At 47.0% G+C, this 12,505-nt stretch overlaps 1 protein-coding gene across 3 annotated transcripts in view; it reads left to right on the forward strand.

The window, feature by feature from the left end:
* The window catches only part of PHF20 (PHD finger protein 20), a 2,392,123-nt gene that overhangs the window by 1,640,700 nt on the left and 738,918 nt on the right, over window positions 1-12,505 (forward strand). For all 3 annotated transcript variants that reach the window (XM_069652246.1, XM_069652248.1, XM_069652247.1), the window contains exon 18: window positions 6,787-6,984. In XM_069652246.1, the coding sequence (XP_069508347.1) occupies window positions 6,787-6,984 (198 nt within the window). The remainder of the gene's footprint in view (window positions 1-6,786; window positions 6,985-12,505) is intronic.

Consider the following 12,505-nt stretch of genomic DNA (forward strand, 5'->3'; position numbering starts at 1 on the left):
CCCGTGCTTTCTCCGATTGAATGGGCTTTGCAAGATGATCCCAGTCCCCTTCCCTCTGGAAGCGGCAGCGGATTGTACGGCACAGGCAACTGGTCTTCTCAGGGATGCATCTACCCATCGCAGCCTTACCCCCCGCCCCCGTTCCTCCAGTGCTGCCGGTTCCAGTGCCGGTCCCTCCTAGAGTCCAGGCTCTATCGGTTGTTCAGACACCTCCACCTCCTACTGTACCACCAACGCCTCCTCCGGACTCGTTGACTCCCCTCAGTCTGTAAAAAAGGAGGTGGGAGGGGGTGACAATGACGCCCAGGACAATGAACTCTTTGCATCCGTTAAGACCTTTCATAACCGCCTTCAGGGCGGAGAGTTCTTGGGGGTCCCTCTGCCTGAGTAAGCACTCGAGTCAGGAGTGCTAGCAGAGGTCTTGGGTAAGCGCATCGCGATCCGGTCTGGCATCCCTCTCAAGAAGGATGTCCTGCAGGTTGCGCAAACAGTCTGGGAGAAGCCCAGTGCCAACGCCCAGATGAACAAGACATTAGAAAGCAGGTTCAGGCTGACAGACGGGGAGCCAGTACTCCTGGCCTCCCGCCTGCAGCTGCATTCTGGAGTGTTGACTGCGGCCTCATTATATTCTAAACCATCGTCTTCGTCGTCTTCCTCCACGGCAGCCATCTCCAGTTGACTTTCCAAGGAGGACAAGGTCCTCAAGTCTTTGGGAAAGCACAGTTATTCCATCTCAGGACTGCATCTGCAGCAATCCAACGCAGACACCCTCATGGCTACTGCTAACCGGAAGCTGTGGCGGGAGCTCAGGGTATTTCTGTCCGACCTCCCTTCGGACAAGCAAGCCTCCTTCAAGGCCGGTCTAGCAGATGCCCAGGCCATTGCGCAGGACCTCATGGAGTGTTGAGTCTCTCACGTCAACACAGCCAGCTGAGGGTTGTGCCTTGGTGTCGAGATGAGAAGGATGGCGTTGATACACACCACTAGTTTTCATCTGACGTGCAGGATCTGATCCTGGATCTGCCCTTTGAGGTCATGGATCTTTTTTCATTAGTCAACCACGAGTTGACCCTGTGCTTTCTCTGGCTTCAAGGGGTTTTGGGACTGTGGTGCATGGAGGCTTGACGGATCTCCCAGCGACAACTGGAGGAAGCTGCAGCGGACTTTGTGCAAGTTTTTATGATCCCTCTCCTCTGCCCCCGCTTCTGACGCCAAGAAGCAGTGACATCAAGGTCAGGGAGCACAGCTTGCCTGTGGGAGGTTGTTTTGGCTCTTTTCCAGGATACCTGGAAGTGTCTTTACAGCAACCCGTGGATCCTATCCATAGTTTTCATGATCTTCAGTCTTCCTCTTCCTTTGGCTCTACCATCCTCTCCTCCTCTACGTCAGATCGGGTCCTGGCTCTTTTTCCAGGAGGTCCTTTCACGCTTGGAGATGCAGGCAATCGAACCGGTTCCTCTTTCAGACGGGGCCTTTAGGTACTATTCCAGGATTTTTGTAATACCCAATAAAAAACAGGCTGGCCAGAGGGTTATCCTGTACCTGTCATTTCTAAATCTGTCTTTACCGCTGCAACGCTTCAAGATGATTACTCCTACGCACATAGCCAAGTCTCTGTGTGCAGGGGACTGGATGTGTTCCCTGGACATCAACGATGCGTACCTGCATTTACCCATCTACCATCCGCATTGGAAGTTTCTGCAGTTCACGATTAGGTCGTACCACTTCCAGTACAAGGTGCTGCCATTCGGCCTGAACTCGGCCCCTCGTGTCTTCACGAAGTTGATGAACGTAGTGGCGGCCTTCTCCGCTTGGGGGGGGGGGTCATCATATGTACCCTTACTCCCACATCCCATCCCCTTTCCTCCATCCTGAATGGCGCGTCCCTCGCTAGGGACGGGAATTAAACCTTTTTCACCAGAAAAAGAACACTTTTCCTTTAAATGTATACGCACGCAGGGGCGCTGACCTGGGAGCATGTGCTCCCCTAACCCCACCCGACAGCACCACACCTCAGTCCTCTTTTCCTGCATCGACGGGAGCGGACCGCTTTCACCAGTGCGCCTGGGTGAGGCCCCAAGCCTCGTAATTCCATACACTTTCCCTGAGTTGTTTTCTAATTTTCAGGTTTTAAGAACACCGTTCACCGGTGCCCTAGTCTGTCCCCGGCACATGTCGACCACGGCTGGCTTCAGCCTATGCCCGTAGTGGAACTGTTTCTTTCCCACCTCGGATACGCACGCGCTCTGCCTACAGTGCCCTGGGGAAGACACTGGATGGGAAGGCTGCTCAGCATGCAACGCACTCACGCCCCGATACTTCAGAAACAGGCTTGCGCAGTGGAGAGGATTGTTCTCCAGGACTCCTCCGGAGAGAATTAAGGAATACGTACACAGGAAGACCAAGAAGGTAAGCATACTCTTCTCAAAAGCACCCCGCAGGGGCAACACATTCCCGGAGAAGCCTGCTGACGGGAGGCGTCAGTTGGACCCTCGCACCGGCAGCAAAGACACAGAGGCTCTTGTAGCTACTGGCTTAACGGCCGAGGGGTCTAAGGGCCCTACCAGTTCCAACGCCAAGGATCCTACAGGCTCTGGTACCGTGACCCAGAGGGGCTCAGCTCTGTTACGGGACACACGTCTGACGGGGGGCCTACACGCAACGCGGAAAGCACTACTGGCCCCATGGCTGAGGGCCAACTGCCTACCAGGCCCACTCCTGAGATGCAGGGTGCGGCAGAGCCGATGGCCTCAGACTTGCAGGCCGAGCCCAGGCCTACATCGTCCACGGCCCCACGTGCGGAAGGCACGGACAAAATGGCGGTGCACACAGACAATATGCTGCCCAGGACAGAAGCCCGCCAACCGTGAACCGCAAAGGCGTGAGACTATGGCCACGGCCTATTGGGGTCCTGTCTTCACAGGCCAAGCACTGTACCATAAGGGCATGTACTTGCAAGGTGGGGGAAGATAACGGGCCTGTACTCCACCGGAGCCATATTTCTAGCTAAATCCTTAACAACTTTTTTGATTGGCAATACGATTATGTAGTTCCGATGTAGAGTCAACCTTGCCCTTCCCGACCAAGGCTTGTGGAACCTCCACAGAGGGAACAATAAGTCTGCAAACAATAGCCAACATGGATTGCAACAGATATTCCTGGTACGCGAGACCCTCCTCCGCTGATTACCTAGTCGGGGAGAACTCTGGTCTCAGTCGTACAAACCTTGACTCCAAGACATCAGAAAGCAAAGCAATTCATCACAGACGGTTAGTCGAGGGTAGTGTCGATAAGAAACCAAACTGTGTCGAATGAAAAGTAGCCAAAGGATAAATTGAACTTTCAAAGCAAGAGGGTACTATTGAGAAAGAGGGGGGAACCCAGACACAGAGGAGTCCGACACCACGTGGGTGTTTACACAGTAAACTTTGGCCGATTACCCAACAGCAAAAAGACTACCGTAACAAGAAGGCCTTGGGAAGAGGTGAAGAAGGGTCAAAGTGGTCATACAGGGGTCTCGTAAAAAATCCTCTGTACCGTCGGAATTCTTTGACCGACTGAGAACTATGAAAACTGAGGGAAGTAAATCCTGCATGTTGAAAATAGGTACATGAACAGTGTGTTACAAAAGTTGAAGAGAGTGAACCCTGGCAGAGGGAAGCCGACAACCAGGGGCAAAGGCCGAAAACCTGTTTAAAAAGACATTGAAATTTGTAAAAGTGAGAAACTTTGTGAAACAATGGCAAGTGAAGTGTCCTCCTTGTTTTCTAGGTTTCAAGCCCGGCAAAGGGAGATCCAGGGGTGGAAAGTTACCACCCAAAGTTTTCTGCGAAAAAACTGTCTTATTAATTTGTTGAATACGTCTTCTGAGGCGTCAGCTCCCAGAAGAGGGGTACCCAGGGGTGAAGCCATCACCCAAAGTGTTCGTAGAACAGATCTTTGTGTTTGTAGAGAATATCACACCTCGAAGGCAAGAAACGTTTTCATTATAAAGAGACTTAACCATCGGAGAACTTAATACCCGATACGGAACTGTTAGTTCGTGCTGGGAAGCCTTCTTTCTTTATTTTGATACCCTATCCCACACTCTTTCTGTAATAAGTTGTAAGGAATTGGCAATAGGTTTTTCTTAGAATAGGCTCTTGTATTTTGAGACAGCGCCACTAGTACTGCCTTAGTTTCATTAGATCGTCGACGCTTGCGCCCATCTTAGATTTAGGTATAGTTTAGGTGTTTTTCCACCCTGCATTTATAGTTCAATAAACACCCTTGAACTGTGATCACTTGTCTGTCTTTACTGTTGTCACCATTAGTTCCTTACATATGTTAACAGAATACAACTTAGAATTAAGCTCCTTAAGATTCAGTCCATCAGACGCCATCCCCACAATTTATTCTATAGCTCCTCTGTCTGACACTGCCTCAAGCTCTTGATTTTCCTTTCTGAACAGATGTCCTCCATCCCCTTACTGGAGAATGTTTTGCCACATGGCTAGGTTTTGCTGCAAGGTCTGCTCATCTATTTCTTTCATTAAGTAACTCCTAAAGGGCCTCATCATGAGTCTGCCGGTATCCTGGCGGTAATACCGCCGGGATACCGCCAGTGCAAATAGCGGTACTGTTACTCGGTCCGGCACTAGTAGCGGTTGGGCGGTTATTGCCCAATTCCCATTGTACCCAATGGGGTTGTGCAGCGCTTTTATCGCTGGTAGTAATAGCGCCACAAATGGGGTAAAGCAGGATTTTTACCTCCAGCAAAAAGCTGCAGGTTAAACTCCAAACTTTCAGCCCGATAATAGGACCAGCCCTTAAATGTGGCGGTAATAGCGTTTCCGCTGCATTTAAGGCCTACCGCCCAACTCGTGATGAGGCCCAAAGTTTCTTGTTCATGCCCTCTTAATTTTATACAATTGTTAGTGTAATAACAACAGCACAAAGTACATGAGATATGATCTATTCACATATGTTGGAACATGTGACAGGTAGATAAGCTTCTGAAATAGCATGTTGAGCTAAATCATATTAGTCTTTGACTCATGCAGTTATGCAATGTAAGGGGTAGTTAAGGCATATATTTGTCAAAGGCATGGCTAAGTCGGAAATATGTATGATGACCACATTGACTTGTAATCAAGCATTAGGTACAAATTACTTTCAGAAGTCTTCTTTCCACGATGATGCCCATATTGGCAAAGCTGACATTTTTATTATGGGTACTTGAAGCTTTAAGTTCTGCCTGTGCAGTGTCCTCTCGGGATTTGTTTTTGAATCTGTTATCACAAGATGGGAACGATCTAGTGCCAAAAATAAGAGCAAGGAAAATATATTTGATCTTCGACCTTAGGCTCTCTTTCATTATCAATACATTTCCTCTTTCCTCTAAATATTATCAAGTTCTTGTTAAAGGAATAGTGCACTCAAAAATGTTATTGTCTTAAAAGATGGGCAATAATAAAAAAATATATTAAACATATTTTTAAAGAAAGTCTAATGAAGCAAAAGCCGCTGTAATAAAAGCTACCAGCAGGTGGCTTTTGCTTCATTAGTGCTGCGAGGGCAGAGATTAACACAAGCACAGGAGGCTCATCCATTTCACAAAATGGATGCCACCTAGTGGTTGAAATTAAAGGGGTTGAACATTATTTGTGCAAAATTGTACATGGGAACTTTCTTTAAAAAGGTGTTTAATATATGTTTTTTATTATTGCCCATCTTTTAAGACAATGACATTTTTGAGCGCACTATTGCTTTAACCTTTGAGATAACTATAGGACATTTTCGTTAACATATAAAAGAATCCCCTGGTCTTCAATATAGGGTACCAAGCTCGATCAAAGCATTTTACCTGCAGTCGGTCAAGGAATAACATAAACAGCTAAATTAACAGAAAGATGCAACTTGTCAATATACATAAATATAGATTTGTACACAAACAAGAAAAATGCTTCTTAAAAATGTAATCTCTATTCCAGAGTAATAAATAGTGAAAGTATTTGATACATTATTTGTGGAAAAGGCTAATAAAACACAAAAAAAGGTCAGCATCAACGTAGAAATATAAGCTACCATTTATAATAGTAAGATTATAAATACATTACATATAGATTTGTGCAGCTGAAAAACTGTTTAACCGAAGAGCTTTCTGCTTTCAATATGTGCTCATAGTTGGTGCACATGTTTCGGTGGAATGGCTCAATTACAGACCATACTTTCCTCTGGACAAATCTTTTCAAAAGCATATACATCAATGATTTAAAAACTGAGGTGGTAGTAGAGGAACTCTTATCCTTTTAATTGTGTCGGAAATGTCTTACGTTCTTTAAATCACTAAGAACACCCTGCTTGTGTAATCACTAACAGTTATTTCAGTATATTACGAGGGCGGAAGTACACAATTCAAGTTTTAGTTTCTTCCTTTTCTAGCAAGGCTAGCAGTAATAGCAGTGTTGGCAAAGGGTCTAGTAAATAGTGGCAATTTTAAGCATAAATAAATCGGAATGAATTGATTTTGCATAGTGCGGATGTATATGGAGTTAGCTCTGATTTCTCTATACTCTGGCATAGCCATCTCAAGTGTGGATACAGTCTGAAGTCAACTAGGGAGACAAAAGCAATTACAAAGCGAGTTAGAAGGCTGGTACCAGCGGAGATGTGCAAGTCTTAAACTTATCCTACGTTAAATAAATAAAAGCAACTTTAGAAACTCATATTGCGAAAATCAACCTCCAAAAAATGCTCATCCTTTTTTAAATAAAATGTGTTTTGATTTGATTTTGTTCTCTCTAGATACAACGCTACACTTAGAACTGAGAAGTTCACCTGCAGATGTTAAATCCGAGAAACGAAATGAAAAGAGGAGACACTCAGTACCTTCCAGAAGTACTTTGAACACTCCCCGTCCTCTGGTGCGAGATAAAAGCAAAGACAACCATACAAAGAAATCTCACCGGAAACCATTGGAGAGCAAAATACAACATGATGATGGTAAGCGACTATAAGCTTAGTCATTTTTTATTTTTGTCTTAGTTCATTTTTTTGTAAATGATAGAAGGCATGTTCAAAGGGTTTTTTATTTTCTTTTTTTTTTTTAAAGAAATGTTTTGTAGCAAAATTCCTCCAGTGTTTGGTGTTTTTACATGTGTGTTCTAAGATCAGTTGGCTGTGCACCCTACAACAATGCCAGTGAGCGATCATAATTTTTTTCCCTTCTGTCAAGGAAAGATGTAAAGCAAAAGTTTGTTTTTTCAGTAACCTCTGAAACAGCCTAGTGAAACCCTCCCAGAGTAGGTGCATAGGGTTAATAGCTGTTTTTCTTAGGCTCATCTGCTTTAAAATATCATGCCCTTTCATGTAAAGATGCCAAAAGAAGATGGGCAGACTCTTCGACAGTATTGCCTGCCATCTGGCCAACCAAGACACTTGTTTACAAGCACTGCCAGATGAAACCCAAGGGGACAGATCGTTTGGTTTTATCAAATTGAGAGTGCAAATTAACCTGTGGTTCTGTTGGCTCTTTGGAGACAAAACAAGAGACTGTAATCAGGGAGGCAAGTAAAGACAGAGAATAAACACTATTAAAAGAAGAGCAAAAGTAAGAGTGCCCATCTGGACCAATGCAAATCGTCCAACCAAAAGAGTGGAAGTCAGTCCAAGGACAATCACAGAACAGTTGACTCTAATCCAGTAGGGTGCTGAAGTCCATCAGATCATGTAGTGTATATTTCCAGTTATAAAAGAAAGTAAGGGCTGCCCATCCAGCTGCCAAAACCATACATACAATACTGTCAGAATGCATCAAAGCAATTTGTCATTGGGTCACTAAAAGTAAATGAAGACAATGGCGGGGACCAAAATCATTGCAGACACTGCCAGGTCCCACCTAGCAACAATTGCCCTCCCCAGAGGGATCACATAAGAATATCTCGGGTCGGAGAGGAAGGAGCAAGTTTCACAAATCCAGTACCAACTAGGAATCTATGCGCTGCATCACTGTTGCTCTTCAGAATTAAAAACAGGGACCAACATGGGACAGAATCAATGACGCTCTGCCAGTCAGGCACCCTTCGCCCCATACCCAAATTTGGCCCTAGCAACACCATGGCCCACCATCCTGTGTCCCCTCAAGGTCTCATGGAGTCGGATTTATCATAGGAGCAACGCTCCGAGTTTCAGATACACTGAAAGGCCAAGTTTCAGCTGAATCTTGTCCCCAGAAGCTTCAGGCCAGGTGCTGAGTGCACACCATCTCTAATGCCATTGCCCAAGGATGGCATATATCTGCATTTTCTCTTTTCACTCCATCATTCCTCTGCTGACTGTGAGCAATTTAAGGGAAGGGATGGTAATGCAAATATGCAGTGTATGAGGATCCCATTGAGCATCAATGAAATGAGATATTTTTGTGTATCCTACATGATAGGATTGAAAGTTTCAAAACATCCATTTATATTCAGGTGTAGAAGGTACAGCAGTATGAAATCAGACTGCAGTAAGGCAAGAATTATGTTCTGTAACTTCATATTACAATTTGTTTAGACCGAGAAGTTGGTCATTGCATATAACAGCCACACCATGCTTGCTAATAATCGGAGCAATTGTGACTGGGCGACATTTGTACAAAACGAAAAGTCGAATTCTAAAGTCTGGCCTTATATCATTTGGAGGGGAGTTTTTGATGAAGAATTATGCATGTTGCCTTCCTTTCTTTTATTGCAGAGAGCCAGGTTACGACAGGTACATAAGGCCCTTACTCCAAAGACACCAATGGGGACTTTTCATACTCTTACGTCCCACCCCCTCCCTTTTCCTCCATACTTATGGAGTGTCCATTTTATGGACGTGACCGGTACACTTTTGGCATAGCGCAAAATTAATTTCCCTTTTAAAAATGTTTGTGTTGCTCCTGTGGAGGAGAGGGCGGGCCAGCCCCGCCTACCAGCCACACCCTTCAGCCCTTTTTCTGTACCAACGTGACTGGACACCCTGCATAGTGCACCATTTGTACTGCGCAACGGATTCCCTAGGCCATTTTTTGCGGGTTGGGGGCTTTCACTTCACCCCCTTGCAATTCCAGTCAATCTTTTAATGACTGGCTTCAAAGGTTTTACAGCCTGCACTTCATGCGGCAGGCATTTCGCAGTGGCCGATTCCCACACATGCTGACTAGAGTGACTAGGCCCTGGACACAGGTGGGTGGCCTGTTTCACTTGTCGTGCGCTTTCACCGAGGGCTCTTTGGCGAAGATTGTCATGGTAGAGGGAAGTATTCGACGCGGAATCTCCAGGTGAAATAAGGGAGTTTGTTTCTTCACATTTGTTGAGACATTAGGTAAGTCAGGCACCCCTCACAAGCGGGAGGGACACGTGTTCTGTAGCGGTTACCCACCACATTACCGGAATGCGCTTTGAGGCCAAGTTGCCGTCTACCTGTGACAGGAGCGCTGAGGTCCATTCGGGGGCTTTTACCGAAGTGGTCTTGAGGCCTTTGTGGCTCGTACCAGTGCAAATCCCGAGGACCTTTTGAGGTTTAGTACTGGGTCATCGAGACCCAAGGTGGTGCCTCAGCATTGAAAATCTATTGGGCCTAAACAGAATCCTGCGGGTCATCGACATACCCTGAGGTTTTTCTTTCTTTAAAAACTACAGGACCATACAAGAAGCCGAGCTCCGCATTGAGCAAGACTCAATGCGTCTCCATCCTGTCTTCAGATAAAGGTTCCAAAACAATTACAACATGTGAAAAAATGTCACTTCCTTCCAAGGAGAGGACAGCATTGCAGGGTCAGCCACCGACTACCCTTAAAGAAAAGACTTCCCTGGACCAGGCCAGACATACGTATTCCTTTATTATCGTTTCCCGATCAGCGGAGGACATTTCAGAAATATCATCACCAGAGTCTAGAGCTTCGGTTCCCTCAAGAACTTCCCAGATCCCTCTTCCTCCAACTATTAGCAGGGAGGATTTTTTAAGAGTAGAATGGTCTCCTATGTCAACCTGGTCAAACTCTTTTCCCCTACCTTCTTCGTCCCTCAGATGTGGGGTCACCTCCACCGGTCAGGCAACTAACTTGGTACCCTAGGCCACCGTCATCTTGGTCTCCATCTGCCTCCTCATCTTGGATTCCCTCGGCTCCAGCAACTTGGACATCCTCGGAAGATACGTCTTTTGAAAAGTTTTAAAGGATCATGCACTCTGATCCAATGAAGGGTTATTTCAGAAACTTAATGAAGGAAGCTGTCCCTCAAACTATACCAACACATCAGCCTCTGGCCGCTCCAGTAACACTTATGGTCCTGCCTCTTTCCATGGGCCCTCCAATTGCTGTGCATTCAGTGGCCATGGATTCAGATCCATCACAGCCTACACCCTTGCAGTGTTATAGGTTACAGGGTTACAGGAATCACTCAGAGACCCTAACACACAAATGGACATCATAATAGGATGGGAGGGGTTCAGGACATTTTAGGGTTCCCTCTGCCAGAAAAGTCTGATTCAAGGCCCAGGGTTCTTTCTGTTGTACTGTCACGAAGTCTGGCAGATCCAGAATTCATTTACAAAGGGATGTGTTCGCTGAAGCCAAGTCTATCTGGAAAAATCCTCAATGGTCAGGAGAGGCTGCAGATTACCCATCCCCTCCTGTCCTCCTAAACCTCCCCCCTAATTCAAGTAGGATCGGCCCCTCTCCTTCAAGAAATTGCCAACCTTTTGGCAATCAATGCGATCAAGGATGTCCCTCATCAAGAAAGAGGTTGCAGCTTTTACTCTCTGTCTCGGGAGGATAGCTCAGGGGCACCATGCACCATGCTCGCCTTGGAAGCAAGATGACACGGAGCAACATGGGTTCGATCCCAGGTCCGCGCTTATGAACCTCTGGGTATTAAGCGCGTTATAAATAACCTATTATATCATTACTCCTATGTCCCCTGCCCTATCCTCCATACTGCATGGGCGTCCCTCCCTAGTGACTGGAACAGAACCCTTTTTCGCACAGAAAAACCTTTCCCCTTTATGTTTAGATGTGTGTGGCGGCGTGGTACCAGGAGAGTACGCTCTATTGACTCTGCTCTTCACCTCCATACCCCAGTTCTCTTTTTCATGGCGACGGGAGTGGACCTGCTTCACCGTTGTTGAGGCCTTTTCCCTTGTAATGCCACGTGCCTGCTTTTCCCCTAGGATCTTTAGTTTCATATTTTTTCCTGCAACGGCTCATTCCAAGCGTTGGATCCGCATGCACTCGGTCTCCAGTGTCTCAGTGAGAATCACGACTGGGAAGGTTGTTCCGTGTGCAACGTGCTCACCCCACCGTCATTAAATAACCGTCTCTCCAGGTGTAGTGTGCTCTTCTCCAGATCTCCTGCGGAACACTTGAAGGTATACGTACGCAGGAAGTCGAGGCCCAAGGTAAAGACTTTATTCAGCAAAACACCCCGCAAGGACGATTCCTTTCCAGGGAAGACCCCAAGTGGGAGGGATAGTACGGATCCTCGTACCAGTCACAGGCCCAAGGCTCCTTGAACTACCGGTCTTTCTGCCCAAGGGGCAAAAGGATCCTTCCGGGCCCCGGGCTGAGGGACCTCAATGTTCTTGTACTGGGAAAACTTGAAGGGCATTGCTCTATCACCAGATCTGAGCCTGAGGGGGGGTACCTTCATGCCAAAGCACTACCGGGTGCGTCACCGAGGGCAACACGCCACCCAGGTCCACGCCTGAGGTACAGATGAGCACTAAGCATACACTCCAGGGCAAACAGGTGCGTGCTTGTGCATGTATGTTGGCGGACAAACGCTTTTCTGCTCAGCCACACAAAATGTCTGCTCCAAGCGAAAAAGTGCACCTCAACAATAAACGCACTCAACCCAACCTGAGATCCCACAGGGCAGTACACCCTTAGCACCTAGCCAAGAATTCACACCGAGGATGGAATGGTCGACCATGCCAACGCTGCAGATGCCATGGTGTTCGGGTCTACCCAGTGCCATCAATATCAGTACTTTACACCGAGGCAAGCTGCACACAATCCAGACCGGGGTCCGGTCGGGCTCAGCCCACCAATCTGGCGGCTCCGGACCGCTCCACGCCAGTATGCAAGTAGTGTTTTTGACAAGTTAATGTGCTTAAAGAAGTCCCAGCTGATGGAAGGACTTCTACATGACCTCATTAAGGAGGTGATGTCTCCTGTACCTCCTGCCCGAACACAACCTCAGGCAATGGTACAGGCGCAGCCGCCTCCAGCACTTCTCCCAGTGCTGCCTCAGTCTCTCAGCAGGTCCCATAGGTCCCTCCTGGCGACATTGCGGGTCAGGCTTCATTTTCCAAAGATGGTACAGAGACCTAGTCCAGGGATCGGGTGGTTACAGACCCTACAGATACTGATGAGGAGGATGCAGAGGACTCCACATTAGCCCGGGCCTTACATGACAGGCTGACCGTGATAGCAGAATATCTGGGTATCTCTAAGCCCCAGCAAGAGCAAATGGACGCAGGGGTCCTGCCTGAGGTCCTAACT

Source organism: Ambystoma mexicanum, chromosome 3p (assembly GCF_040938575.1).
Source record: "Ambystoma mexicanum isolate Mex_15411 chromosome 3p, UKY_AmexF1_1, whole genome shotgun sequence".
Lineage (NCBI taxonomy): Eukaryota > Metazoa > Chordata > Amphibia > Caudata > Ambystomatidae > Ambystoma > Ambystoma mexicanum.